The 27,991-nt window shown below is 34.9% G+C and overlaps 2 protein-coding genes across 4 annotated transcripts in view; one reads left to right on the top strand and one right to left on the bottom strand.

The window, feature by feature from the left end:
* Positions 1–1,048, bottom strand: part of LOC120630865 (2-hydroxyacyl-CoA lyase 1) — a 13,329-nt gene extending 12,281 nt beyond the window's left edge. Inside the window, exons 1-2 of the mRNA XM_039900175.1 lie at positions 929–1,048; positions 705–823 (exon numbers count right to left, since the gene is read on the bottom strand). Of these exons, the coding sequence (XP_039756109.1) occupies positions 705–823; positions 929–950 (141 nt within the window). The 5' untranslated portion in view covers positions 951–1,048. The remainder of the gene's footprint in view (positions 1–704; positions 824–928) is intronic.
* Positions 808–27,977, top strand: LOC120630867 (sialin-like). 3 transcript variants are annotated; one of them, XM_039900176.1, is made up of 7 exons: positions 808–1,006; positions 20,162–20,288; positions 22,869–22,959; positions 24,841–25,080; positions 25,464–25,769; positions 26,626–27,147; positions 27,672–27,977. In XM_039900176.1, exons 1-7 carry the CDS (start codon positions 895–897, stop codon positions 27,915–27,917), a joined length of 1,644 nt encoding a protein of 547 aa, XP_039756110.1. In that variant the 5' UTR covers positions 808–894; the 3' UTR covers positions 27,918–27,977. The 3 variants fall into 3 exon arrangements, with proteins under 3 accessions (XP_039756110.1, XP_039756111.1, XP_039756112.1); XM_039900177.1 differs by lacking the exon at positions 808–1,006 and adding an exon at positions 5,059–5,411 and having other exon boundaries at positions 20,156–20,288; XM_039900178.1 differs by lacking the exon at positions 808–1,006 and adding an exon at positions 5,060–5,411.
* The last annotated feature ends 14 nt before the right edge of the window (positions 27,978–27,991 follow it).

Genomic DNA, 27,991 nt, shown 5'->3' on the forward strand with positions numbered 1-27,991 from the left:
TGTCATTATGAAATGCATCAATTATAAAGTAACCTTGCTGCAATAAATGTGTTTTAATAAACACATTGTTTCAACTTATAATTTTGTATCAACTCTTGGATTATAAAGATTCATATTTTAAAGACCTATGTTTGAAAAATGTATGCTGTTTTTTTGTATCTAGGATACTTTTCAAATTTGTAATCACAGGTTTTAATATAGTTTATTATATATATATAAAAGATTTTCATATAAAAAACTACCTATATATTATTCTTAAATGTTTATTTTCCTACAGATCAAGAGAAGAACCAATCTTGACCAAATTTGGCACAGAGATAGCTTCCATCCTTGTTTACATGGAATACATTTTCTCCTTGTTATTTTTTAAAATATATCATTAAACTATTTTTATAAATTTTTTAATAAATTGTATTCTTATATTTTCAAAACCCAATTTTCCAACAGTTTATTATATATTGAAAAACAGAGAGGTTGACAAATAAAAATTAAATTAGAGGTTATTAAAGTACAATGCTTTAAGTAATTTAATATTTAGAACATATTTTAATAATATATTTTTTGTTATCTCATAACTTCTAATGTATATTAATTACTACATCAATGAGATGACACATTTAGTATGTTTATTGATTTCAGATTAACTTTCTAAATCACTCATGTAGTGATCCCCACCAAATTTTAGAAAAAGGTTTAACACCTACCTGTTTTTTTAAGCTTTCAGCCAGTATATAGTTACCGTCGACGGCCATAGCTTGGTTAAATTTCGGTGTTACGTGTATGTTTCTTCGTAACAAAGGTTGAGACAATCGTGCAATTCGTCCTAAGAACATTTTAAAAACAATTAATGTGTCCGATTATGAACTACCACAAAGTGTATAGTGAAATCACGAAATGATTCCCCCTACTCTACTAAACCTTAACTTACTGCAAGCGATAGCAACGCTCATAAAACTTGCCGCAAAAAAGTTGTTCCGTTTTATCTTAATAATATTAAAATTTTCAGGTAAGTGAATAAATAATTGCTATCCAACGTTCACTAGTGTACTCCATGTAAACTATGCAATCAGACAAGGAAAAGGCATACATTTTTTTATAGTATTATCAGCTACTTAATTAAATCATTAATCAAGGTAGGTAAGTTTTGAACTTTGGAATTTAATTTTTCCTTTTTCTGACGTACATGTCAACTTGATGTTTCAAGACTTTCAAGTCACTTGTCGAGTCGCAAGTGTCAAGTGTCAACGTAGTCATTCAGTTCATATGTCAAACCGTAGTGTCAAACCTATGGAGGGTAGAGGTAAGGAGAGTCATCTGTGTATATGAAAAAGTGTCGTCAAAATGTATTAAATTAGGATGGCGCCACATTTGCATCAGGGTAACTCTTAAAAGAAGCGCCAAATATAAATACCGTACTATTTACTGTTTACGAAATAAAATCACTCTAAACGCACGTTTGGTTATAATAAATCTGTAAGGTTATATTTACCACAATATTTTGTACAACGTAAGTTGTTGAAATTCTCAATAATTAACTACTTTAGTCGATAATGACATTAAATTTTTTAACTCGGCATACTTCAATTAATCTACGATTGCTACATTCATACCATACCCTGTGCATCCACCAGCGCCATTGTGGAGGATTTTTGGACACTTTTTCAACTTTTCTCCCATATAAGATGACTCTCCTTACCTCTACCCTCCATAGTCAAACCCTTAAAGCCACAGATAAGCCACAGGTTAACCAGCTTTTTAAAACAGCTCTAGATTCTAGCTTTAACAAGTTAGTTTTTTTTAAATTTTGCTTAACGCTAATGGTTCCTGACTTTTTGAGCCTAGTCAGAGAGTCAAGTTCAATGCAAGTATAAACACTACACAAGTTCCTATCTATCACTATGTTAATATTATTCTATTTCTTTGGCTATAATTCTGCTAGAGTTGTCGTTAAACCATAATTTTATTGTTATTTTAAATTAGCGTTAACGAGGGATGTGAAGCGCGCGAAGTTCACTCACAGCTATCGATTTAGTATTTTTAATGTATAGTTTTTTGTTACTAAAATACCGATATTGGGCACAAATCTGCAGAATTTAATATTAAACTGTTCTTATATTAATTGTATTTGCATTTGAGCACCAACAAGATGGTATTGTGTCTTGTTCTTGAGGAGTTCCATTTAATATTATGCTCCTCTTTCCGACTCACCATTGCGACTGGACACTGGCTAAGTCATCAGTACCTACCTACTGCTAACGATACATCCAACGAGCATTTATAGGATCTAAGGCACATAAATAGCGAGTTATTAAAGCTATTTTTTTTGAAGTTTTTCTTCTCTACTTTAACGATTTAACGTTCACTTTTTTCACGTGAGCTTATTACTTCATACTTGGCACAAAACTAGTTCTATTCACTTCACTAATCGTCACTGCACTTTACTAGCTCAAAAGGGTTTTTTCATAATTTTTTATTATTTCATGCACGAACTTAATTTTTAGGCCCCTGTGAAGATCGTGATTTTTTATATATCAGGGTACCCTCAATGCTTTATTCTGGAACCTTTCAATGATTTCGATATTGGCAACAGGAAAGTCTCCTGTTGCTTATATTGTAAAATTTTATTATATGGACAAACAAGAGCATTTACCAATTGGCCAATACATTTTTTTTATATCTTGGTCCCAGCTGCTCACGTTCCTAGTATTTTTAACGGGATAAAAAATAGCTGCTACCTTACACATATGTAGATGCTGGTTCTAATTCCGTCGTACACAAATACTTCTAGTAGCTTAAATGGTTAAGACCATCTTCGTCTTAAAGTGGTGATATCCTTTGTACGGGACATTACTTTTAAAGCTAATGAAAACGATTTGTCTACAAACGACGTTAGGCACATCAAATGATTAAAAGTTTGTGCACAGAGTAATGAAACACCTTCTAGTCGAATTATATCTCGAGTTAACTACGTAGGTACTTTACTACGTTTTATTTTTAAATTTTAATACTTAGTGTACGATTAATATAAACAAGAAAGTTTAGTTGTTGTAACCAACCTTGTTTCAATGGATTCCCTGCTGCTACATTTGTACTATATTCTCAAAGCCAAAAACTTTTGCGCAAGTTTTGGCCATTATTTTTTTTAAATACATATGTCGAATAGCTGAGGGTAAAAAAAAACACTGGTTTAAAACGATTTTCTTAGGTCTCAATCAAAATACGGCTGGCATAAAATTTTTGGCAACTTATTATTTTATTTGTTTATTAGTTGCCTTTATTGTTATGTAAATACAAGCTAACTTTCTGTTCCCAAGTATCGAAACTAGATAAATTGTCTTGGACCCCGACTAACTAGTTGTAAACCTCTAGTTTTATCTCACGCCAAGGTAGACCCACGTCGAGCTTTCCGTATACCCCTGAAGGCCCACCTGGACTACTCTTTGTATCACTGGATTAGACGATTATTAGGCATATTTTGGACACAACAGAAACAGTGTGTATTACAAATAATGAAGAATGAAAAATCAATCCACTTTAGTAGTGTTTCTCGAACAGGCGGTTAGTAACTTCATTCCATTTATCAGTTGATAGTTCTTATTTAATTGTAATGATCTAAACGTATACCATAAACTGCGAAAATGAGAAAAAGTTTGTGACCTAGCAACATTGCAACATTACGCGGCTGTAAAGTTAGACGTGTGCTGTGCGTTGCGACTGTTTTTGGACACTAAGCATTGCATGCAATAACGGCCGACTGAGGATTCTGCATGTTTTTAATTCTATGTTATTAGGTAAACCTTCAGGCCAAAATGAACCTTTAACTGTAACTTGAAAAATGGGAGAGAATGTACCTACGCTGAATAAAACTTAAGCTAAGACCTATTGATACCACAACAATAACAACCTACTCTTATAACACAACACAACAAATTCCAAGCACATAAAGTCACAGACAGAAGCTAGTCGTTAAATATTGCAACATATGTAATTAACTACCTATTTCAATCGAATTGAGAAAGTTGGCTTTGACTTTGTAGAAGTGAATCGCAATTATATACGAGTAGCATACTCAAATGAGTTTATAACAAAATTTTGCTAGTTCATAGGGTGTACCCAGCTTCTGGTCTAAGTGGGGCAAGTGAGATTTTTGCTGTCCATGCTGATAGATCATCAATTCAACATCTATCTAACATCTACTCATTGCGGCCATTCTAACTAGCCCAAACTTTATCGTCAATTTTTTATGAATCAAAATAAGTTAAAGCAGTAAATCTAAGAGAAATAACAAAGACTCGGATCATGTTAGTGGGAGTTTAGACAAAAAAAAAAACCTTCACTAGAATAACGAACGAACCCGCCATCCTACCTAGAGACCCTGTTCGATCCATCCGATAGTTATTATAACTTTGGTTTGAATATCCCAATAAAGTAACATTTATTTCATTTAAGAGCATAGGTTTGTATGTATTACATAATATTATATAATCATTCGTTCCTTGGTTACGGAGGGCCCGAGTTCAAACCCCGGCACGCAAAGTCTCACAATACTTTTCGGAGTTATGTGTTTTTCTTATTTAATAAATTAAATATAACTTGCTTTAACGGTGATGGAAAACATCGTGAGGAAACCTGCATGTCTGAGAGCTCTCATATTTCAAAGGCATGTGAAGTCTACCAGAGAGAAGGAGATTCTCGAGTTTCTCTTTAAAATTAAAACCTTGATTCTGTATAACTTTCTCTATAATTAAGCATTTGGAATTTGCATTACTTACTTATGTATAGTCCTTATTTTGTAACTAAATACAAACTCATACTTATAAATAGAGGCTATAATGGCTAGAATATTTATTTAATTTTTATTGCTAGGTTTTAATAAATTGCATTTATTTCATACATCCCAATTAATAATCCTTAGCAGACTTACGATTAGAATTTTTTCAAACGACGGCCTTGAACTTTTATACGGATATTCTCTATCTCTCTTCAGTTCAGTTTTGACTGACAGCTCCGAAAATAATATCGTAATATGTATATCAAAGTACTTGACTAATCTAAGCGTACTAAAAGGCATGTCCGACGCTGTGACACACTCGAGTTTCTATTTCAATAATATAATTTACCGCTAAAACAGGCGGCGATTCTGTACGCATAACATCGTAAGCAACAATACGCCGCACTGGTTGTATCAACATCGCGCTTGCTAGGCACCAGTTAAATCGCAGGCTTCGCAGTTCGCACACTTGCTTGCAAACTGTCCACGGGTAGACCGGCCTATATACCACCTACAAGAAAATTCCAAGAAAATGTTCGTCGCGGTGTGAAACAACCACGGTGCTTGGCTAGGATTTTTTTGTCTTGGGGATAATTTGGAAACAAAATCAAAATGGCTTTGATAAATCTAAAGGCTTTCGGTGAGTTTTCTTATTATTATTAAGTATGAATGTTCACGTCATAATTACCCTCAAGTTAACAAAATACTTAATTTAAATATTTTAGGGTGCAGGGAGAGACGAATTAAAAACATACATTATTTTTTATTACTTATACAAAATTCTTTCTTAAATATTTTTAAATTCCTACATTAGCAACCAGTTTTTCCTAAGTTGTGCTTAGCAAAGTTGTAGCTTCTCTTATTTTGACCGGTTTGCTATTTTTATCATTACGCTGCCAAAAGGAGGAGTGACATTTGCAAATTAAGGTGATTAAAAAAATATGGTGATGTTACCAGCTCCATATCTGCGTGAGATCTAAATCGTTTTAAATGCTTCTCCATGCTCTTGTTTTAATTCAGAGGATTTGGTTAATGTGCCTTCACAGGTAAATAAATCACGATTCGTATAGGGAACGCAAGGATAACCCTTTAACCATTTCTAGTACCTACATAGCATAGGAAAGCCGTTTTAAGGACTGCATTGTCACTTTTTGAATAGGAAGCTAATTACAAAAACTATAATTATATTTACATGTCACAAGTCTATGATGGATCTAGGCTAGAGGTAGGTTATTTAAAATTCAACGAACATCGTTTTATCCGATACAAACGAAATCTAATAAGCATCCATGTGAATGAGATTTTTATGCAAATGCTGAATTATACCACTATCCCGGCATCTACGTTTCCTACCACGTAGTTAAAAGGAATTTTCTAGGCAAATGAGCTTAAACCTAGACCTCATCAACTCTTCCCATCGGACATGATTGTCGAAGCGCTAGCCTACCATCATCATTCGAAAGCCTTTTTATATCATGAAGCATAAGTTATATGTGTAGAGGGAAAGGTGTTTTGATGCAACATTATCTATTAATAGGTGGTACCTACTTATAGGTATACATTTTATTATTGATTTGGAACGAAAGTTGGTTATTTTCCTATAAGAATTTGAATTTGGTTAGGTACCTACTTAAGTTGTAAGAATTCGAGGATATTAGGCTGGCCAAACCAGTCCCTCAATTTATGAGTGTGAAACTGTAGCTTTCTAAGGTTTTGCAAAAATGTTAAACCTGTCCATTTAGTATCTCAGTAGTGTGAAGTTAATTTGGAAACTCTGAAAATTTACTGTGTTATTACAGGATAAACCCTTATTTTACATCCTGTAACTTTAATTCCCAACAGAGATAAAGATTCTATGAATTCATTTTGATCGACCACTGACGTTACAAAATTTAAAATGATGGTTTGATAGTTATTTGTCTTTGATCATATTTTATTGTTTCTAACGTTATTTTCTATCCACCGAGATACTGGTACTGCATAGGGCTGCGGTAGGGTTATTGCGTATTTTGGTGGCCAGGTAACTTTGATGAACATTATTGAGCTTGCTGAGTGACAATCAGTGTTAATTATTTAGCTGTGAAATTGATCGCGTTGCGTTGGTTAACTCTTGAGATAACCTCAACGATGTATTGGCTACTTGTTTGAAAAGGTACAACACAACGGCACGAGTCTACAAAGTTTATACTTAGAGAAGAATGTTTTATAATAATTTATCCGTTGCTGTGTGAGCATTTGCGATGCTATGAAAGAAAAGTGGCCTGTGAAACTTTTCTCATTATATTAATAATATCAATAATAATTTCTGAACTCCAGATTAATATTGAGATTATGTATCGTAATGAAGTCAGAGATTCATTTACGTTTCAAAAAGATTTGTGGAAACACTAACTTTTTTCAGCGGATTCGCTCACGCTGTTCAATTATGATTGATAACTCAAAATTTAACACAAATTCCTTCCCCTTATTTTTCTATCCGTGATGATTTTTCCAAAAATCCTTTGTTAGTGGACGCCTACTAGGATACTTCATAAAAGCTATCTGTTTGGCAAAATTCAGCCTGACATAACGTCCAATAGTTGGAGCTGCGTGTTGATAGACCAGTTAATCAGTCACCTTTTGCTTATACTCAGTTTCTGTAGGTTTAGGTTAAGCTGCTACGTTATGGCTAGCCCTGGGCTTCCTTTCAGCCCTTTATATCCTTCTTAAACTGCAAGAGCTAAAGACATAACGGTAAGGTAGATTTGCTGCATTTTGGATGCCTTTTCCGTTTTGTTTGTTTGTTCCAACATCACCTAAAAGCGATTGCACCGGTTTTTGTGCATCAAAGCTTATGTTTAGAGTTACAAACTGGTATTTAGAAAGGTATGACGTGTGGTTGTCACCGCCCCTGTTCTTCCCGCGGGTTTCGTACGAGGCGACTAAGGGAATATAACGGAGAATGGGCAGCAGCGTCCTCTGTGCTACTACTACCATCTACTGCGATAACCAATTCACCTGATCAGCGTGGTGATTATGGGCAAATCCTCCAGTTGGGAGAGGCCTTTATAGTCCACCAGTGGACTGCAATAGGCTGTTGATGATGATGATGATGATTTAGAATTTGGAATTGAAAATATTTTATTTCTTTACAATGTCCGGGAGCTGGCATTGATAGCCCGTACCAGTCCACTGCTGGACTAAAGGCCCAGTTGGTGGGTTTGCCTTTAATCACCACGCTAAACGGGTTGGTGATAACCGTAGATGGTAATAACAGTAGATGGCACATAGAACGCTGCTGCCTTTTCTCCGTTATAGTCCCCTAGCCGTTTGAAGATTAGGGATGGTTAGAACAGTAGGTATTTGATTTGTCGTCACCACATGACATACAACGGGAAATAAAAACAAACACCGGCAAAAAAAGGGCAATCACTTTTGACGGCCGAGTTTTCAGAGACCCTGCTTTCTGAGCCCAAGGCCGTGGGTTTGATTCCCACTACTGGAAAATGTTTGTGTGATGAGCATGAATGTTTTTCAGTGTCTGGGTGGTTATATGTATATTCTAAGTATTTATGTATGTTATTCATTAAAAATATTCATCAATCATCTTAGTACCCATAACACAAGCTACGCTTACATTGGGGCTAGATGGCGATGTGTGTACTGTCGTAGTATATTTATTATTTATTTATTTATTACCTTTATATTTTCATCTATTTTCACATTTCAATCATTCATAGTTGTTTTTTTTTTTGTAAACTATAATAATACAGAGGTATATAATTTAGAGGTTATTTTTCATATCAGCCCATAACCCATATTCAAATTCAATAAAACGAAAGTTTGCCACCTCAATTAGTACTGCGATTAGTCATTACATATTTGCTTGAATCCCGTTCAATAACGGATTATAATATGGAATACTAATTGCGGTCATATGTATGACTTTCTTTTGACCGGTTTTTTGAAATTCCATAATCAAATTTATAGCAACTTTCTTATAAAAAATTTGCTACACGAAACATTGATGTTAGGTACAGACAAATTCAAGTTAGCTCATCAATCTAAAATAGGTTAAATATTAGATCGACTTAAAGAATTAATAACCTTATTCATTAAATAAATATAGGTAAGAGCTCTGATATACCTACCTAGATACCCAATAGTGGCTGTTCTATCTTTAGTATTCTATGTTGCAAAAAAACAAAGTCAAAACCGGTTTCTATAATGCTATGACCCAGTACGAAGATGTTCTACATTAAGATTAAAGTAGGGCTTTATGGAAAGCTTTTTTGTTTTTTGCATTTGTATTTGCGCTTACCACGTCCTTAACGAGCGGAATGACCAAACAATGACGGATTATCCTATGTCGCAGGTAATCCTTACGATCTAGACCAGAGTTCCCCAAACTTTTTGTGTTGTAGACCCCTTGCCATGTTTTTCCGTGTTGGGTAGACCCCCTACTTACCTGATATTGATTTCCTGTAAATTACAAACTGTAGTGAAGTTTAGTGTTAAAAACTTAAAGTATATGTTTTGATATTATAAGATAGTATGATGTTAGTAAATAGGTAATTTAAATGTATTTTATAAAAAGGGTAATAATTTACATATATATTTAAAAAACTTATGACAGTCTTTCGCTTTATCAACCTGTAGGCATACATACCTACCATATGTTATTCTCTGACCCCTGAACTACTATATGAAATAACATAGCAATGTTAGCAACGCTTGCTCTCTACGAGTATGAGAAAGGCGGTCTGCGCACAGCAGAAGGTATTTGTAAATTGGATTTCCTAACACTATACACGCCAGCTGAACCTACTCTTTTGTTAATATCCATCCGATATTTATACCCGTATCCAGGTGATGTCTTTTTAATGGTTTGTTAACTAGTAAAGTACCTACCTTGTGGCGCTATTTAGCTTCGTTTAATTAAATATATGATCTAGGAACACATCTTCAATTATTTTCCATATAAATCATTGTGGAATTTGTTTTCATGGGCACTAGCAGAGTAAAATTAAGATTTATGCATGAAGATATTTCTCCCGATAGTATCCTACGCAAATTATTTTTTAGTTTCGATTATTTTAAAATGGGATAGATGTTGTTTCCTATATTTATGGTGGGCAAACGAGCCAAGTCACCTGATAAAAATCACACAATCACCTGCAAATGTTAAGTGATTCTCTCATTAACATTTTCAGCACCAGAGGCGCCATCACATTGCCGGCTTTAATTTTATAGACTTGTTTTTGGAATCCCTACCTAACTACCCCTTCTCATCGCGGGAGGAGACCCGTGCCCTGTAGTGGGCCGGTAATGGGTCGATATGATGATGATGATGGTTCAATATGATAAGGATATTTATTGAATAAGATACCTAATTGTTTTTTTGTCTTCATACAAGTTTTTAGTGATATAAAGACATTTTTTGACCTCCTTGCCAATAATCCTTACGACGACGAAGACTAGTTGTTATCAAAATATGGTTATTTTCAATATTAAATTACTAGCTGTCCCGGCGAACTTCGTACCGCGGATATTTTTTTTTTTTTTTTTTATGAATGTTATATTTTTAATACTTATTTATCCTATTCCGTTCTAAGAGGAATCCAAAAAATCAAATATCATAAAAATTGGTCCAGCCATTCTTGAGTTATAAATGGTGTAACTAACACAACTTTCTTTTATATGTATAGATTTTATTGCATTTTGTAGAGAAACCAAAACAATCCAAAATTGGGTAACAAAACCGGACCTGTATGGTTTTTAAGATAGTTTCACTGTGCATTCTATGGTTTCGGTTTTGCTCCGTACTAGCACAGTTAAAAATGCAGTACTCTTTGCTTAGAACTTACTTACTTGACTTACTGAAGTTACTTACAATTAAATTGTATATTACAAAGACAATGTTCTGGTTCCTGCTATCGTTATAATAACATTTAACAGTCCCTGTGTGACGATATTTTAACAACTCAAGCTGATTGTAAACATATTCGCAAGTTTAATAATTAATTTAAATTAAACAACGTGTCTGCAGCTGTATGATACGACACTTTTACTTGTATTGAGACATGTTCTGAATATATTAGCCTGTGTCGAATAAAATAGATGAAAATACTAAGCATGAGATATATAGTATACCTAGCTACACGAGGCAAGTGGAAAAAAGGCATTAAGATATTGGGTATTTTATGAATATTCATAATACTGAATGACTTTTGTTATATGAATACTTTTACAGACACTGAATAGTTAAACATAATTTATTTGTACCTAATAATGCTTGAAGCGGAAGCTAAGAAGCGGCGGTAGCCCAGTTGGTACGGCACGGGCACGGGGCCCGTGTGAAGTGTTGCTCTGTTTATAGGCTATGGTTGATCTGTTTATATATATGTTTTTCACTTACCATTAATGGGCCATCTGCTAGGTTTTCCAGCAGGTGCTAGGTCATCCGCCAATTATTACTATAAAATAATTAGGTAAAAATACGCAGTGACAACCAAACCATCAGCTAGGTTTACATTTTAGGTCAAGGTCAGACAAAAAAACTTAAACTGGAATTCACACATACGTTCACACACATAATCATGAGTAAATTTGAGTCACAGAAAAACTTTTAATTTCTTTTCTGTGGTCATTTGTTACTTGTACCTCATGCCTTACCCCGATAGTCTTGTATTAGTACAAAATAGAACTGGAACCTGGTTGGAACTAAATCCACGATTTATAATTGCAAGTTAGATATCAGCCTTATATATGTTCCAGGTCGGCCCAATCTTCCTTTCTTATAGGAGACAAGGGTTAACAGCATATACCTATGACGCTGTTTCAAATCAGGTTCTTCCTGCTCCCTCGTAATGTGAAACCTTTAAACATACCTATCTAATCTTGGTTCTGTACCTGTGTAACGTGTATGTTTCTTTTTTTTTCCATAGAGTATAATATCTAAGAAAGTACCCAGACCTGGAACGAAGGTTCGTAAAGTTAATAGCTTCTTAAAAGCAGGTGCAATTTTTGAAATTTACCATAGCACCGCCAAACAGGCAACCATAGATTACTAGCACCAAGTCACAGTGAATATATAAGCTTTAATACTTTACTGTGACCGAGTTAAGAGTAGGAGTTAAACGCAATTCTAGGTTTATAATAGAAGATAACAATGCTATTGTATAGCTTTTATTCATCAAGTATTTGTAAGTGAAATTTGTATTGACGCTATGGAGACCTCGAATGCGCGTTTGTATTGATGTTTTTCGGACTGCTCCGCGGACTTCTCACGCCGTGTTAAAAATGCGGGTAGACTGCGTGTAGGTACACAATACATATGTACACATTATCCATACTGGAGTATCCATCCCAAAGTCTGCGTTTTGCATAGAATATCCTTAAATATTATTCCATAACAGCCCGCGAGTAGCACGTTAAAGAATGATGTTTTCAAAATACAGTAAATTAACATTAACAGATGAATTACCGGTAGAACTAGCTATGTTATCGAATACCGGAGTATTGTTGACGCTAAAGAATGCTAACGATAAAAGAATTTTACAATTGCGTGATTTGTGGACGTGATTTTATAGGATTTTTATCTCGATCGATACGATTGGTTTATTTTTGTTACAACCCAGTGCTAAATTACATTAGGCTGCGATAATTTCGGAGGTAGATAAGTATGAGAAGTTTAATTGAATATCGAGTACCTTCTCGTAGGTATCTTAAATGTAACATACCTAATTAACCTTTCGACACGAAAGCTTGGACACCCCGGAACATCAGTTGTTTCGATTCAATCAAGTTGATTCGATTTTATAAATTTAGAAAGCATATAAAATTTTTTGGAACTGACAGGATTTGAACCTGCGACTCTCTGGCAATCGCGGCCTGAGCGCTTCTTCCAATCAGCTACGGCTCTCCTACCATCGATGCCGAAATTAGTATATGCCTATAGCGACTGTTTTAGCAAGTGTAGGAAAAACACTAATAAAAATTATAAAGTTATAACTTGATTCGATTTTATGCTTTTCCCAAAACGAATAAAAATTAAAAGTGTATAAATGTGAAAAAATATGTCAATCACCCTTTCGTGGCGTCGGCAATCTTGGAATGATTATCTTTAAACATAGCTACGAGTCGCACACTCCCGACCTATCAAACAAAAAAACAAAATCTAAAATAATAAAGAAAAAATTACAACCCGTTGTTCGCCGGATTAGTATTTTTACTTTAGCATACAACGTGAAACTAGTAGTGCCTGCCTCTTTCTATGGTGCAGGGTCTAAATGTTCACAACAAATGTCTTACATACTTTTTAAATAATAAACAAGTATATTTAGAGATTTTCAAAAAACTTAATTTAATTTTTTTTTATCTGTTGAATTTTTATTCACTTTGCTATTCACAATTGATCCATTTGAAAATAAATAATCCTAATTCATTATGATATTTGCCACTATAGTCGTAAAAATGTAATAGGCCCGTTTTGACATTTGTCATCGCGACGTAACTAGTTATGGAACCATAAGACTCTGTACTCGATACTCACGATAAATCAATTCAAGTTTGTATCAGTACTTGATTGATATTATTATGTATTGTAAAGTGTTCGTTCGTTCAAAGTATTCCTTTAACTTCACAACCAATACGCGTGACTGGCTGTTGATTATACGTCCACTTTTCAACATGTTGAAACAGAGTTAGTGTATATATAACAACAAACACAAAAATCGAGTCAAATCACTATGTTTAAATTAATGTCCAAAATAGAAGAGCCATAGTTAACGTAATAGTAAACAATATATATCAAACTTAAACGAGCGCACAGTCAACTTTACAAGATGAGGAACGAAAAACTGCGCAGTGCGCGCGGGGACGCTTCAGTCATGTGCCGCTTGGTCAGATACATCATCTCAGACTCATTATTTAGAACCCATTTTGAGAACCAAGCTTATTCTTTGCAGTAAAGATAACTACACAATATTTAATTTCGATATTCAGTAAAAAAATGGTTACAGCTCTAGTATAAAAAAAAAAAAGACTGAGAACGTAACTGTTTTCGGAACGTTTCGCAACAATTATAAATTGCATGCTACTATGAAGTAAGCGCCAAAAGAATACTCGCGATATATTCTTTCATATTATTTAACGTCCCAAAAAAATTTACGTATTTTTTAAAACACTGTATGTAATTGATTTTTATTTTTTTGTTTCTTTCAGTTTCGTTCCAAGTTACATTCTATGATCTTGCACAAATGTCAAAACGGGCCTATTACATTTTTCCAACTATAGCTGGCGTATAAGTCAAGAAGCGTGTCATATACTTACGACCAAACCAAATTATTATTTTTAAATAGCGGAAACTACACAGACGTCTGACGTAAGCGTTACTTCTGTCAGAAAAATCTGAGTTAGGTACTAGTCGCGCCTAAAGAAGTTTTACTTCAAAAAATAATAGTGCCAGGTCGTATTATGCTGGTATATTACAGGGAGCCATATTTATTTGGGCTTGGTATTATGTTTGGTTGGTCGAGGTCACAACACAAAACACCATGGCATTCCGCTTGTGTGATTTGTATGTTCACTTCCTGAAACTATTTTTATGGTTAATTTGTCGTACGTTTACCTACAAATTATATGACGCATATACCTATTTTATCAACCAGATAAAAATGAGGTTTATCTAGTATATATGCCTATTTATTTTTATAGTTTTTTAAAAAAAAATAGAATTTAAAGTTGCAACGGGTGGGGCACAAATATCAGAGGATTTCGAGTCCCAAGGCACGCCCGCCATTGCGATGGCGTCCTTAGGATTTTATCCCTCTTATGTATACACAGCGTTGCGAGGCGTCCGGATGAAGACGGACATAGTTAGGTTTTTAGATTGCGTGACCCGCCTTAATGTCCGGCTTGTCCGGCTTTTGTTAGGCTTATTACATTCCACAAACGAGCGAGCGCCTAGCGTGGTTGAGCGCAGGTGATAACCAAAAAAAGCTTGATTTTACAAAATATTTTTTGTGTATTAATACTGAGAGACAAAATCCTCAATAATGTAAGGTCCGGCCTTTTTAGCTAAATGTCCGGCCAAACTGGTTGGCCTGTCCGGTTATTACAAGATTAAGCAAGCGAAAATTACATAGTACTAGCAATGCGCGTCCAAATGTATATTAGAATTAAAAGAAAAAATCAAAGAAAACGAAAACGTCACGTTATACACTCTCAACAAACATTTAAGCATTCAAACTTATTATACAGTTAATTGACGATTTTTAGAAGAATACAATATTACAATTTTTATTCACCATTTGGGTCTTGCATATTGATAGACCTACACCTAGACAAACAAGCCAGCGTGCATTTCGACTAATTAAACTTATTCTATATACCTACATATATATGTATTATGTAATGTTAAAGAAATATTCATTTATTTAATTTAATTCAATATCGTGCCACACTTTATGAGTAGGTTGGTACCAAATACCAAAATACAGATGCTAAATAAATTTTAAAGGCGAAAATTGTTCTTATTTACTCAGTTACAGTGGTTCCATTTTAAATTTGATTAATTTTATTGGCAACCTGTTTTTTTTAATTCAGCTTACTACCTAATTTATATATTGTTTTAAAAAAATCTTCAGAGATGTATTTTTATCACTATTATTTGCAGCTTATTAAAGCGGTGATAGCGTAGTGGTTAGGACTTCGGCTTCACTTTCGGCGGGTCCGAGTTTGTTTTTTTAATTGAATAATTAAATATCATTTGCTATAACGGTGAAGGAAAACATCATAAGAAATCTTGCATGTCTGGGAAATCTCCAGGGAGGTTTGTTTTTCGTTTTGTAAATCCGTCAAGGCTTTCGTGCCGGTACATTCACAAAGATGGAAAAAAATGGCGTCACCACCTATATCTTTACTAAATTATAAATTCGAAAGAGTGCCTCTTTGTTACCCATGTTTGGCTCAACCGGTTTTTATCGATATCTGGAACAGACAGACATTTGTTCCGGAAAAACAACCGGGCAACTGCCTCGCACGATTAAAAAAAATAAACTTGTCACTAAAACCTTTCACACAATTTTGTGATTATAATACGATCCGTTAAGTTGGGTTTAAAAGTTCCCATGGGATTTATAAAAAAAGTAAAACAAACGCGTAGGTACATAATCGCGGAAAACAGCTAGTAATGTTGCATGGTGCAAAATTTTCCTAATAATCATCGTGTATCTAGACAACGATTAGGCTCGGTTGGGCGATCGACATAATGTCACCTTGTGTTCTGAAATCATGAGTACAAGTACCTTTGATGTAATGATAATATTCCTAAGGAGACTACATACAACACCCGGTGGCCTTAGCTCGCTTAGTAAGCGATTGAAAGCTGGCAGTCCAATGTTGGTCTGTAGTCTCCACGATTTTATATTCGTGTTTTATATATAAAGACGTGAATATTCACTTCCAAACAAAGTGATTAAATAGTCGTCTATTCTTGTTTGTTAATAAAGCATACCTCTGCCATTGCTAGGGTAAGCATAAATATTTTAAAAATAACTAATGTTTAAAACATACAATTATATTTTAATTCTAGATGTGCCCTGCGGCTTTAATAACCCACATAGATATACAACCTCAATAAATCAATTAATAAACGTAAAGTTTTTTCAATTTTACTGGTGCATTGCCATCTATACAAACCTATGACTTTAACCTCAGATAGCATTTTAAAATATTTAAATAAACGACAAAAGTGTGGTCGGCTCTATAACAAATTACTGCAAATAATGTGCGGCTTAATAGAGCTAAACAACGTTTACCCAAGTCAGTAAATGGATGGGTCTTTGAAAATTTAAAAGATAATTTGATTTTAATCAGTATCCTCCTATCACTTACAAAGAATAGTGATCGTTAAAGGAAGAACCTAAATCGCATTGTTAGTTGATTCGTATGCTAAAGGTTAACCAAGTCAATTTCTATCATTTTTTATTCAGTGCTAAAACTTTAAAAAATGTGACAACACTTTCTGTATTTAGTATTGTTAGGCCTTATGTGAGCGATTTGCTGCTATCCGCTGAGGAGTTCTGTCCTCTATCTCCAATCATATTCATCAGATCTAGAATAAATTTTGGCAAAATTTAACTATTATATAATAGATAGAAGAATTATTTTAATCGGTTAACATTTCACAGAGTAATGGTTATAAAACGTCAAATACTTTCATGCACTCTCCCAAAGGAACTGAGCTGAATTTCGGCAATCAGTAAAAGTATCCTATGTCCTACCTCAAATTGTGCAAACTTTCATTTGAATTCATTCAGTAGTTTCAGCGCGATGCGCGGCCCAGATAGGTACAGACATACAGAAACGAATGAAAAAAATACAGTTTTATAAACGAACTTATTAAAAAAAGTAAAAATATTAGACTAATCAGTGGGTACATATTAGCTTTGTGTTCTTTATCTTTATTTCGTAATACAAAAACAGTTTTACATTGGTCCAAATCTTAAAATGTTGAGTGTTTAACAAGTTTAACCCCGGTACAAGGTAACCGGGTAACCCGAACCCGGGCACAAATAAGAAATGATTTGTACCCGAGTATTTTAAAAGCTGTGACGTGACGGCAAATCAGAATACATTTTTCACCACCCCTCGTCTTTCGCGGGTGATGTACGAGGCGACTAAAGGAAATAATATTATGGTGAACGTCCGGCTATACCTACTATTACCATCTACTCCGATCAGCAACCAGTGTGTCCAGCGTGGGGATTATGGGCAACCCTTTCCGTTACGAGATGCCTTTTAGGCAGCAATGAAATGTTAAAGGCCATTATTAAACTTAAAAAAACTTGCAAATAAGACATAACTCCTTTGAAATATTTACAAACTTATATTCTTTATAGACTCCATAGAGTTATAAAATGTTGTATTAATTTAATTTCATGTAGTATCTCTTACTAACTACAACAAACGATATCGATACTTCAATCGTATTGGTTAGGTTTAAAAATAACATTACATATATGTAAACTTCTTTTCTCATTCGATGCTAAAAAGGTCCTAAAAATTTACAAAATTATGTAACTTGCGTTATTACGCTTCGAGACGGACAGCTTTAGATATCCGACACATCTAATTAGTACAAAAACCTGTCTGATTTTTTTATAGCAAGCATGTACCTAATGATAATAATTATTTGTTTAAAGAGAAACTGGTAATAATAGCATCTCACATTAGCGACCGGTTAAACTAATATTATTCGCAGTCTATGAATGTCCCACAACTGGGCACATTCCACATTATATATCATAGGAGATACGGTATAGAACATAGAGTTACCACTGTGGTCTAATGCGGATGGGCTTTACTGACTATTATAACAAGTTAGTGATAATAATCTCGAATGACGGCTTATAGTGCTGATGCTGAAAATTCTTTAATGGAAGAAACACAGTCATCATCAATGTCAATAGCTTACAACAGTCCACCCAACGGAAGGGCTTTCCTTTAACACGCTGTGCAAGGCGGGTTCGCAAAACACAATACCCAACAATTTTTCGCCCGACATAAGATTTGAGTCCCGAATCCTTATTTGAAAATTCTGGTTGCCTAGCATTTGATCAACGAAGCAATTAAACTATATGTGTTAAATAATTTAAAGCCATAAACAGACATGCATCGAATACCAACATGAATTATATTTTCATAGTTTATATAATATTATGTATTTGTAACAAATACTTATTGTTGGTGATTAATCTACGGTAGTTATCAGAAAATTACAGAGATACTTACTTAGCTATGGTAGATTATACACCGTTTATTTTATAGCATGAATAGTTTAAATTATTATTATTGTTTAAAGTCATCATGACTTTTATGATTTCTTCTACTTGATCGTATCGGTATGTTAGTACTTATAAACTTCATTAAGTAGCAGTTTATTTAATGTTTTAGACACATATTGTCACATGTCTTATGCTTATAACTAGTCAAGCGTGGACATCTAGTTATTAGTATTTTATTATTGGACTAGGTACTATTTTAATATACCTACTTCTTTACACAAGTTATTATTAAATGCCAACGATAAAAAGAATAAACAAACAAACTCAGTTCCGCATTTATAATAATATTAGGTATAAAAAGACGAGAAGGTCCAAGACTAGACAAGTTTAGGTGTTCCTAGCCCAAGTCTGTCATCTCACGAGGACACAATGGCGTAGCAACTGGTAGGCCTTCTTGGTTTCTTGTGGTAAACGAAAACACGCCCAGCGAAAGCATGGGCTAGGATTATCAGTTTCAAAATAGACGTCGAAAAGAGTAACACTTCTTTTGTTATAAGGACAGACCATGCCACTGATATCGAGTGGTCGAGTGAGTAAGACGCCAAATAGCTCTATCGATACCATCCATATAATTAGTTGCACTATCAGCGTAGCTCCCGGCGGCTGCCACCAATTTGGTTGCGCAATCTAGCTTAGAGCTACAAATGTATATGTTTGTCTGGTGGGAGGCTTTGGCCGTGGCTAGTTACCACCCTACCGACAAAACGTGCCGCTAAGCAATTTAGTGTTCCGGTGCTATGTCGCGTAGTAACTGATTTGGGGTTTGACTACCATACGCCCTAACAGGTTAGCCCGCCATCAGTTTAGACCGCCAACAGGTGATATTGCAGTCAAGGGCTAACTGATGTACTAGTGAGATACTTAAAGCTTTTGACTTATTTTATGTATGCAATTTATCAAGAAGAAATCCGGAATCGCTTTTTAGATTAGTTATATCAGATAAGAACGGTGAATTTAACTGGGATAAAAATAAGCCTCTATCCCTCTACCGCCAAGGTTCCTCCATCACCTTCCATAGCAGTGGCGAACATAGAGGGTATGCACAGAGTATGCAGAGTATATAAAATTACAATAAGCTCAGTACGAGTTATAAAAAGCCTACCCTTATTACTCGTACTGGATTAACACAGCTCATTTTTATAACATCTGCATACCCTGTGCACACCCTCTATGCACGCCACTGCTCCATAGATCGGTACACATTTTGTTGACTACGTACACATTTTGGCGACTAGTTGCGTCGACACTGGTGTACTAGTGAGATAGCGCTGTTTACTTAGCATTGAACCAGTCATTCTATAGAGCTGTTTTAGCTTTGATTTAACTGGAATAAAAGTTGCCTATATATGTAAACGTCATCTCTATGCAACAAGTTATAGCATTTTTATTCTTCGTTACCGCATGAAAAAATAATAAACAAATAAACACAATTTAGCATTTACAACAAAAGTGTTTGTAGGAATAGGGATTGTTAAATTACACAAAATACTTTTTTAGTGGAAAAGATTTCAACGCGTGCTTTTGAGTGATAAGCTGTACTAATATTTTTTTTTTGTTTCAGATGTAGTTCCCGTGAGGTTTAATCTCTGGCTTATGTTATTCACCAGCTGCTGGGTTGTGTACATGCTAAGAGTAAACATGAGCTTAAACCTGATTGCAATGGTACCTCAGCCCGCTAGAAATATCTCGTAAGTACTAATAGAATGAACAGTGTTAAACATATGGGCAATATGATAAAGCCTGTGTTAATAATGTAAGGCAGGGTTCAGGGGCTGCTTTCGATTCGCTGCGGCCAAGATCTGGAATGATCTTCCTCCTCCGTTCCGTACATGTGATAATATTCTTGGCGAAATAGTATTTAAACACAAGCTAAAAAATTTATACCTTAACTTGCAAATTGAAGCAGCGAGATTTGTCTATGCAAAATGAGTACTGTTTGGAATTATGTATATGTTATGTATTTATTTTTTGTTTTTTCTACAATTTCATTTTATTTTTTATTTACCTACTTGTTTAATTTAAGTTTGCGTTAGTAGTTTGGATTTTTTTTTTTCTTTTATTTAAATTTCTTTCTTAAATTTACTCGGGCGTCGCGGTTGTTTGCTCAGTCGGATACTGGTGCAGACTGAAAATCAGCGCTGAGCATTGTTGCTAATGCACAGCATAAGGCTGAGTTTGCGGCCATTTGCCATATTGTTAATATTAATGGATGATTCTTTTAGTTATTAATCTTGTATTAGCAATAGTGTATGGCAATAAAGGATTTTTATTATTATTAATATTATTATTATTATTATTAATCAGAATCTACTATCATGTATTTTTGTATTCCACTACAAATTAGCCCTTTATAACTATATCTCACCTGATGGTTAGGCTTATCTGTTTGGGGTATGGCAGTCATAAGCCATACTCCTGCTGGGTGTCTTCGCGACATCGAACGTTAAATCGCTTGACAGCAGTGGCATGCACTTCATACATGCACGAAAGCACTGCCTACCCTAAAATTCATATGTAACTCATATGGGAGGAGGAATTTCCTGTCGTATGCATACCCTGGTAAGAAACCCAGTGCACGCCACTGCTTAGCGGCATGTCTTTTTCGGTAGGACGAATACTAGACGGGCAAAGAGCCTCCCACTAGACATCACCAAAGAAAAATCTGAAATTATAATTTCCAAAACCAATGTTTGAGCCCGGGATCTCCATACACATCTCCAGAGCCATAGCGCTCTCTAAAATGTGGGAATTTTCACAGCTTTTAATCAAAGCAAACGTTACGATTGCAGATTGGCGTAGTGGGCAGAAGAATGTTTGTGTGATGAACACGATTGAATTTCAGTGACTGTTTCAGTGTTTATCTGTATATTATAAGTATTTATGTATATTATCTATAGACAAAAATATATGGCATTTTGGTACCCATAACACAAGCTACGTTTTCTTCACTTTGGGTCCATTGGTCTAGTGGTCTAGGTTCTACTTTAATACTTAGGTATCTCATTTTCGGAGTTATGAAATTGGTGTTATCCTTAGAGGACATGTTACACCGTGGCCACCGAATAATGGAGCGTAGAATAGTATAGAGGGTCTAAACTCTTAAACCCACTCTCCCACAAAAAAGCCTGAGCCCAGTGGTGCAGAGACATTAATTTACTGATGGTACTAAAAGATAAGTCCGTAAGTGCAGTTGCAACCTTTTTGGTCCCAATGTTTCTGTTTCTCCCCATAGGTTATTAGAGAAACTATGTGAGAAAGCTCTTGATAGAAATAGATTAATTATGTGGAAACAGCAACAGCCCGGTCGCTAAACAAAGTTTCATAATAATTCTGGAACCTGTTCGGAACAGATTCCAGTTCAGTAGAAAATGAAAATAGCAATGGCCTCTGGGAATTTTAATGATGCTACTTCTCATTTCATTGTTTCGTTTTATCGCATAACGTTAAATACATAAATTAATGGTGCATAATCTATGATTGCCTATTTAGGCCCAGAAGTAGTATTCTTTCAAATTCCGGAAGGAATGAGTTTGTAATAATATACAAAATAAAATAACGAACTTAATGCATCCCAATTGTATTGATCGAAATATATATATTATAGTTGGAGTTATAGACGTGTCCGTCCATATACCTACATTGCAGGATTTTTGGAGATTGTATGCAATCTGATGAGTTTTGACATGCCAGTACACTCACGTAAGTCTGTCCCGAGTTTGCTGCTATACCGTTTACACATCACCACATTTATTGAGACAAAATGCTTGCAGAAATTACTGGTGCAGCGATACGCACGAATAGGTCGCAGTGGCCGAATGTACCTGTATAAATGGCAGTTTAGAAGCGATGGTACGCTGCGATCTGCGTGCAATCGCTGCGACGGTTTACCTGTTAATGGGGACCTTTATATGTGATAATAGTGGCGTATGAGAACAAGTACTCTCCAGTTTACTCACTTGTCTATAATGTAAAACAATCCTTTCATTACTTTTTAGAGCAGTATGGTTCAAAAATACAAAATAAATAAGTGCGATAAAATAAATAAAACCAACGAAAATAAAAAGATATTTTCTTTAAACAAGTGTGCTTTTAATAGTTTCTTAATAATTTTTAAAGAAATTTTGCGTTAAAAAGTAACGGAAATATTGTTTAAATTATAAGACCGGTAAGAAAAAAAAATAAATCTTACTCCTCCAGAAAAAGGAGCCCAACTGTGGGACATTACTTTGCAAATTGCATGCAGCTGATAGATAATTTCCTTGTGGCAGATCACGATCACAGTGCAACACTGACAATGAGGTGCTTAACGAGTCTCTAAGGCATGTTGACATCCCCGAAATAAGAGAAGCGCCTAGACAGGTAAAATTTACATAATTGTTTCTATTAATTTTATGGTAATTAGCCGTAAAACCTAAGGTTTAATGCTCTTAAAGCGAAGAGTATTAGTTTTTATTTATTCTACAGTTTCTGCTACAAATAAGTCTTTGACTTCAATATCTGTGAGCAGTAAGCGACGATGCAGTCTAAGAAGGTGGCGGGCTAACCTTTTGGTATGGTAATTGTTCATACCCCTAATCGGTTTCTACGCGGCATCGTACCAACGCTTAATTGCTTTACGGCACGTCTGTGTTGGCTAGTATGTAGGTTAGGAGCTGTTAGGTTTGATGTACGGTTGCAGCCAGACAAAATCGGAGAAAGTTCAAAAATCATAAATTTTCAAATTGCTTTTGAGGGGTATACCCGGGACCTTATAAGACTTAGGCTAGGTAGGTCGACAAAAAATATTCGATTAAAATGGTTTTTTTACCATGTCCTACAATAAAGATAAACTATATACATAGTAGATCTTAACACGGTGAAATATAAATATTAATTTCATTCAAGGTTTATCTACAATAGATAGGGAGGTATATGTGACACGTAGGTATTAAAAAAAGCTTAATATGCGTGTATCTCAGAAAATAAGTCAGTGTATCTACTTGACATAACTCCGTTATTAATAAGCATTAATTATGACGAAACAATTATATTTTAATTTACTAGCTGCTGCCCATAACTTACAGTGCCTGTCTCCAGAATAAAAAGATCTATACTTACAGATAAAAATGTTAATCAACTTTATGATGAATGTTCTTACGTCTTTGCGATCGCAAAATAATTAAATTTTTCGTTAATAGCATGTTAACCGTTTATATTATGGTTTTCTCTGTAACTACTAATGTGAACTGTATTATTGTGTTAACTCGCATAAGAATAGATTCTAAGCAAAAACGCAAAAAATCGATTTAAAGAATAGCTGATTTGGTAGATTGACTTCCATGGTACAACTAATAGGTTAGCCCACTACCATCTTAGACTGCATCGTCCCTTACCATTAGGTGAGATTGAAGTTAAGGGCTAACTTGTAGTGGGATAAAAAATAAAAATAGCCAAATTGTTTAGGTGAGATAGCTCTTCCAGTACAAAACATACATCAAAATTATAGTTGATTCACGTCGGAAATGTCATGCATACGGCTATTTTTACTTATACGTAATTCGCGTATCTGGTACATTCGTGAGCAATAAATATAAAATATATCATGTCGTAAATCTACCACTGATTCTATTGATAATAATAGGACAATATTTATGTTATATGTTCTTTGTTTTCTAGAAAACTTGTCTTTGTTATCGACATTTAAAATATACTTAACGTAAATTGTTTTTTTTACTGCAACTCTGACCATGTAATGATTTTTCACGCTGTATACACGTCGAAATTGCTTTTAATGTACCTAGTAGAGGTAATAAAATACTTTGTAATACCTACCCCGCGTACTGTATGAGTTAAAGTATGTACTTTTGAGGTCATACATAGATTCGTTTGTTCAAAGACTATCACAAAGTTTGTGATTAACATAAATATTTGGCCGTATTGCGAGGACTCTAAGTCGCCAATAATTGATTAAATTAATTTGGGCCTCAATAAATAAAATAAAATAAATAGCTGTACCTGTAATGAAAATGAATAAATTAATGAAACTAAATATATTATTAATTTAATGAATAAAAAAATACAAATTTCACTGTCCTGATATACTAATGATTACTGATAATACATGTGTACAATGACAAATGATATTCCTAGATATTAGTTTCCATAAAGTAATCATAGTACAGAAAAATATAGAGTTTGTGAAGGAAAGTTAAAAAAAAAGAAACTCTCCGATGCGATGAATGAACTATACTATATTTCCAGATTGGAGGTGGATCATTCAATTGGTCAAAAGATCAGCAAGCAACAATCCTTGGATCTTATTTCTGGTGTTATCCTATTACTTCCCTGGTCGGCGGCATGGCAGCTGAGCGTTGGGGTCCCAGATATGTGGTGCTAGTTACATCTCTTGCCAGCGCTGTTTTGACTATAATAAGCCCAGCAGCTGCGAGATTGGATTATATTGCACTGGTCATCGTGCGATTTTTCCTTGGATGTGCTGGGGTATGTATGGTTAACACAACATTTTTCAGTATACCTATGTCTCAACCTAATAGTGCTGTAAAAAGAACAATTTATTTTGTTCCCGTTTCATTTTTTTTTTATTGATGGACCAATCAGACGGTCCGCCCGATGGTAATGGTATGGAAAACCATCGTAAACATACAGCGCAACATTCGTAGGAACACGTCCTGCAACGTGCCGCCTTGTGTCCTGTAATTATACTGATATCTTGTCGTGCATATTTATCAAAATACAAGATAAATGTATGAGAAATGTAGAAACAGAACGATTATATACCATAAAAGTATTAAATTCGATGGTGTTTGTATTGATCGATTGTATTGGAAATTTCCGAAATTTAATATCGTTTTATTTTATTTCAGGGTTTCATTTATCCAGCTTTGCACGTATTAGTAGCACGCTGGGCACCCCCGGCTGAGAAAGGAAAATTTGTGAGTGCTATGATGGGAGGAACTTTGGGAACAGTCGTCACCTGGTCACTTACGGGTCCGTTGCTGGAGAAGTTCGGATGGGCGTCCGCATTCTATGTCCCAGCCGGGTTAACTTTCATTTGGTGCGGATTTTGGTGGTATCTTGTGGCGGATACGCCATCCGAACATCCAAGGATTAGTGTAGCGGAAAGAAAATATATTATAGATGCACTAGGTGACAAGATTAAAAAATCCAAGGTTAGTAAATGTTGACTGCTTCTGTAAATATTATCTTAACATACGAGTGTCATTCAATTATTAGCCTTCTCATAAAGTGAAATAAGCACTTTGTAACGTAATAATCCGAGGCTAATTTTAACGGGGTTTTCCAAGTAGACACTAGAATTCGTTTTTAGAAGCTATTGCCCTCGACTCCATCCGCGTTCCTCTGGTTCCTTTTTTTTGTTTAATAGAAGAAGAATATTCCGTATAAGTGTCTCAAGTTACAAAAAATCTTTAAACAAATCTAAATTCAAGAACGGTTTAGCTGGTAAAAATAGGTTTTAGTATTGGTATAGCTTGTCGTGACAATGACCATTGCCTTGCCTATTTCTGCCCCCAAGAAGCATTGCTGTGTTCCTGAAGGTATTAGAAGTAATATAGGATGCCTTTTATCCCGAAATTAAGCTCAGTTCTTTTGGCAGAGGGGACGAAAGTGTTTGACAATTTTACACCATAACGCCGTCAAACGATAACCGATTCAAATAATTACTTTTGTACTTTAGAGGTTAAAATGTCTGTTTAATTGTGAATTGTTTTTCTTTTGTAAAACTACACGAATTTTTTTTTATATAAGAATACACAACCTTCAAATTTCAGTAGAATGACACCGAAATTGAATGCCACATTTCTTTCGAAAAACAAAAACAAACGCACATTAAGTCGCGGGCAACAGCTTGTATTTCTATAAAAACAAACAGATACACTTTCTTATTTATAATATTAGTGTATAATTATGGATTAAATATTTGTAAATAGAACCTAAAATAAATCTAAATTATTAGTAAAATAATATAGCTTGTAAATGACTAAAAGGAAAAATAATTTTTTTCAGGGTATGCCTCCGTTCAAGAGCATTTGCACTTCGTTACCATTCCTAGCAATGATAGTTCTCCACTTTGGCAACCTCTGGGGCTTGTACTTTATAATGACAGTAGGACCTAAATTTGTTTCCAGTGTGCTTGGTTTTGAACTAGCCGCAGCTGGAATTATATCTGCTCTGCCTTACCTCGCACGATTATTCTTGGCAACAATATTTGGTGCTGTGGGAGACTGCATTCTATCTAGGAAGCTGATGTCAACGACTCTTATAAGAAAGTTTTTCTGTCTGTTCTCCCATATTATACCAGGAGTTCTTTTGGTGTTATTGGTTTACACTGGATGTAACACTGCATTATCTGTGACAATGATAACTATGTCGATGGGTTTCAATGGTGCAGCAACATTGACGAATCTCCAAAATCATCAGGATTTAGCACCGAATTATGCTGGGACATTGTATGGAATAGCTAATTTCATAGGTAGCACAGCAGGATTCTTCACACCAATGATTACAGCGTACTTTACAAGGACAGGGGTAAGCAACCGTCATGAATATAATAAATTTTAGCTTTTCTGAATTTGTGAACTTAATGAAAGAAATAGTATCATGGTGTCGAAGCCTCCATTTTTGGAATTATGTTTAAATCATCGTATCATTTTTCACAATTGACTTTCGTTGCTGGGCATACGATTTTTTTAGGGAGTTCCAAATTCCCCCTGGGCCACTTTTCTTCAGCTGCCCAGCTACTCGCTTGATGCAGTCTGACCACGTCGTTCGGGGTCCTTGACTTCCATCGATTCTCCGAGCTACGTGCCCCGTCCATAGCCTCTTCACCTCTCAGTCTCGTTGAGCTATTGTCGATAACTCAAGCAATGAATAGGTATCGCTCTTAGGAGATTTCTAGGCATACATCAAACGTTCACTAATAGTAATCACGTAAGAGTTAATTCAAGTGCCTAAATCATTCGATAATTGAAGTTATGAAATAAAGTGTTGTAAATTAAATAAAAATAAAAATGCGAGGTTACAATATATAAAGTTCTTTAAAATGTTTACAGGATAACTTCGAACAATGGCGTCCAGTATTCTTTGTAGGAGCATCTGTATACATAGTGTCTGCCATATTTTTCATTTTGTTTGGCACGGGTAACACGCAAGATTGGAATATTAGTAGTAAAGACCAGGACGGTGGAAAAGAAGAAAAAGTTAAAGATGATGACCAGAATGATATGAATGATACTTCAAGACAAAACTACATTAAAGATTTAAAAGAAAATCCTACAAGTATCACAACCCGCACTTAAATATGTATACAAGGAAATTCTAAGTGAGGAAAGGAGAAACAGCATATTATTTCTTCGAAGTGGAAATTATCTGG

This window comes from Pararge aegeria, chromosome 17 (genome assembly GCF_905163445.1).
Source record: "Pararge aegeria chromosome 17, ilParAegt1.1, whole genome shotgun sequence".
Classification (NCBI taxonomy): Eukaryota; Metazoa; Arthropoda; class Insecta; order Lepidoptera; family Nymphalidae; genus Pararge; species Pararge aegeria.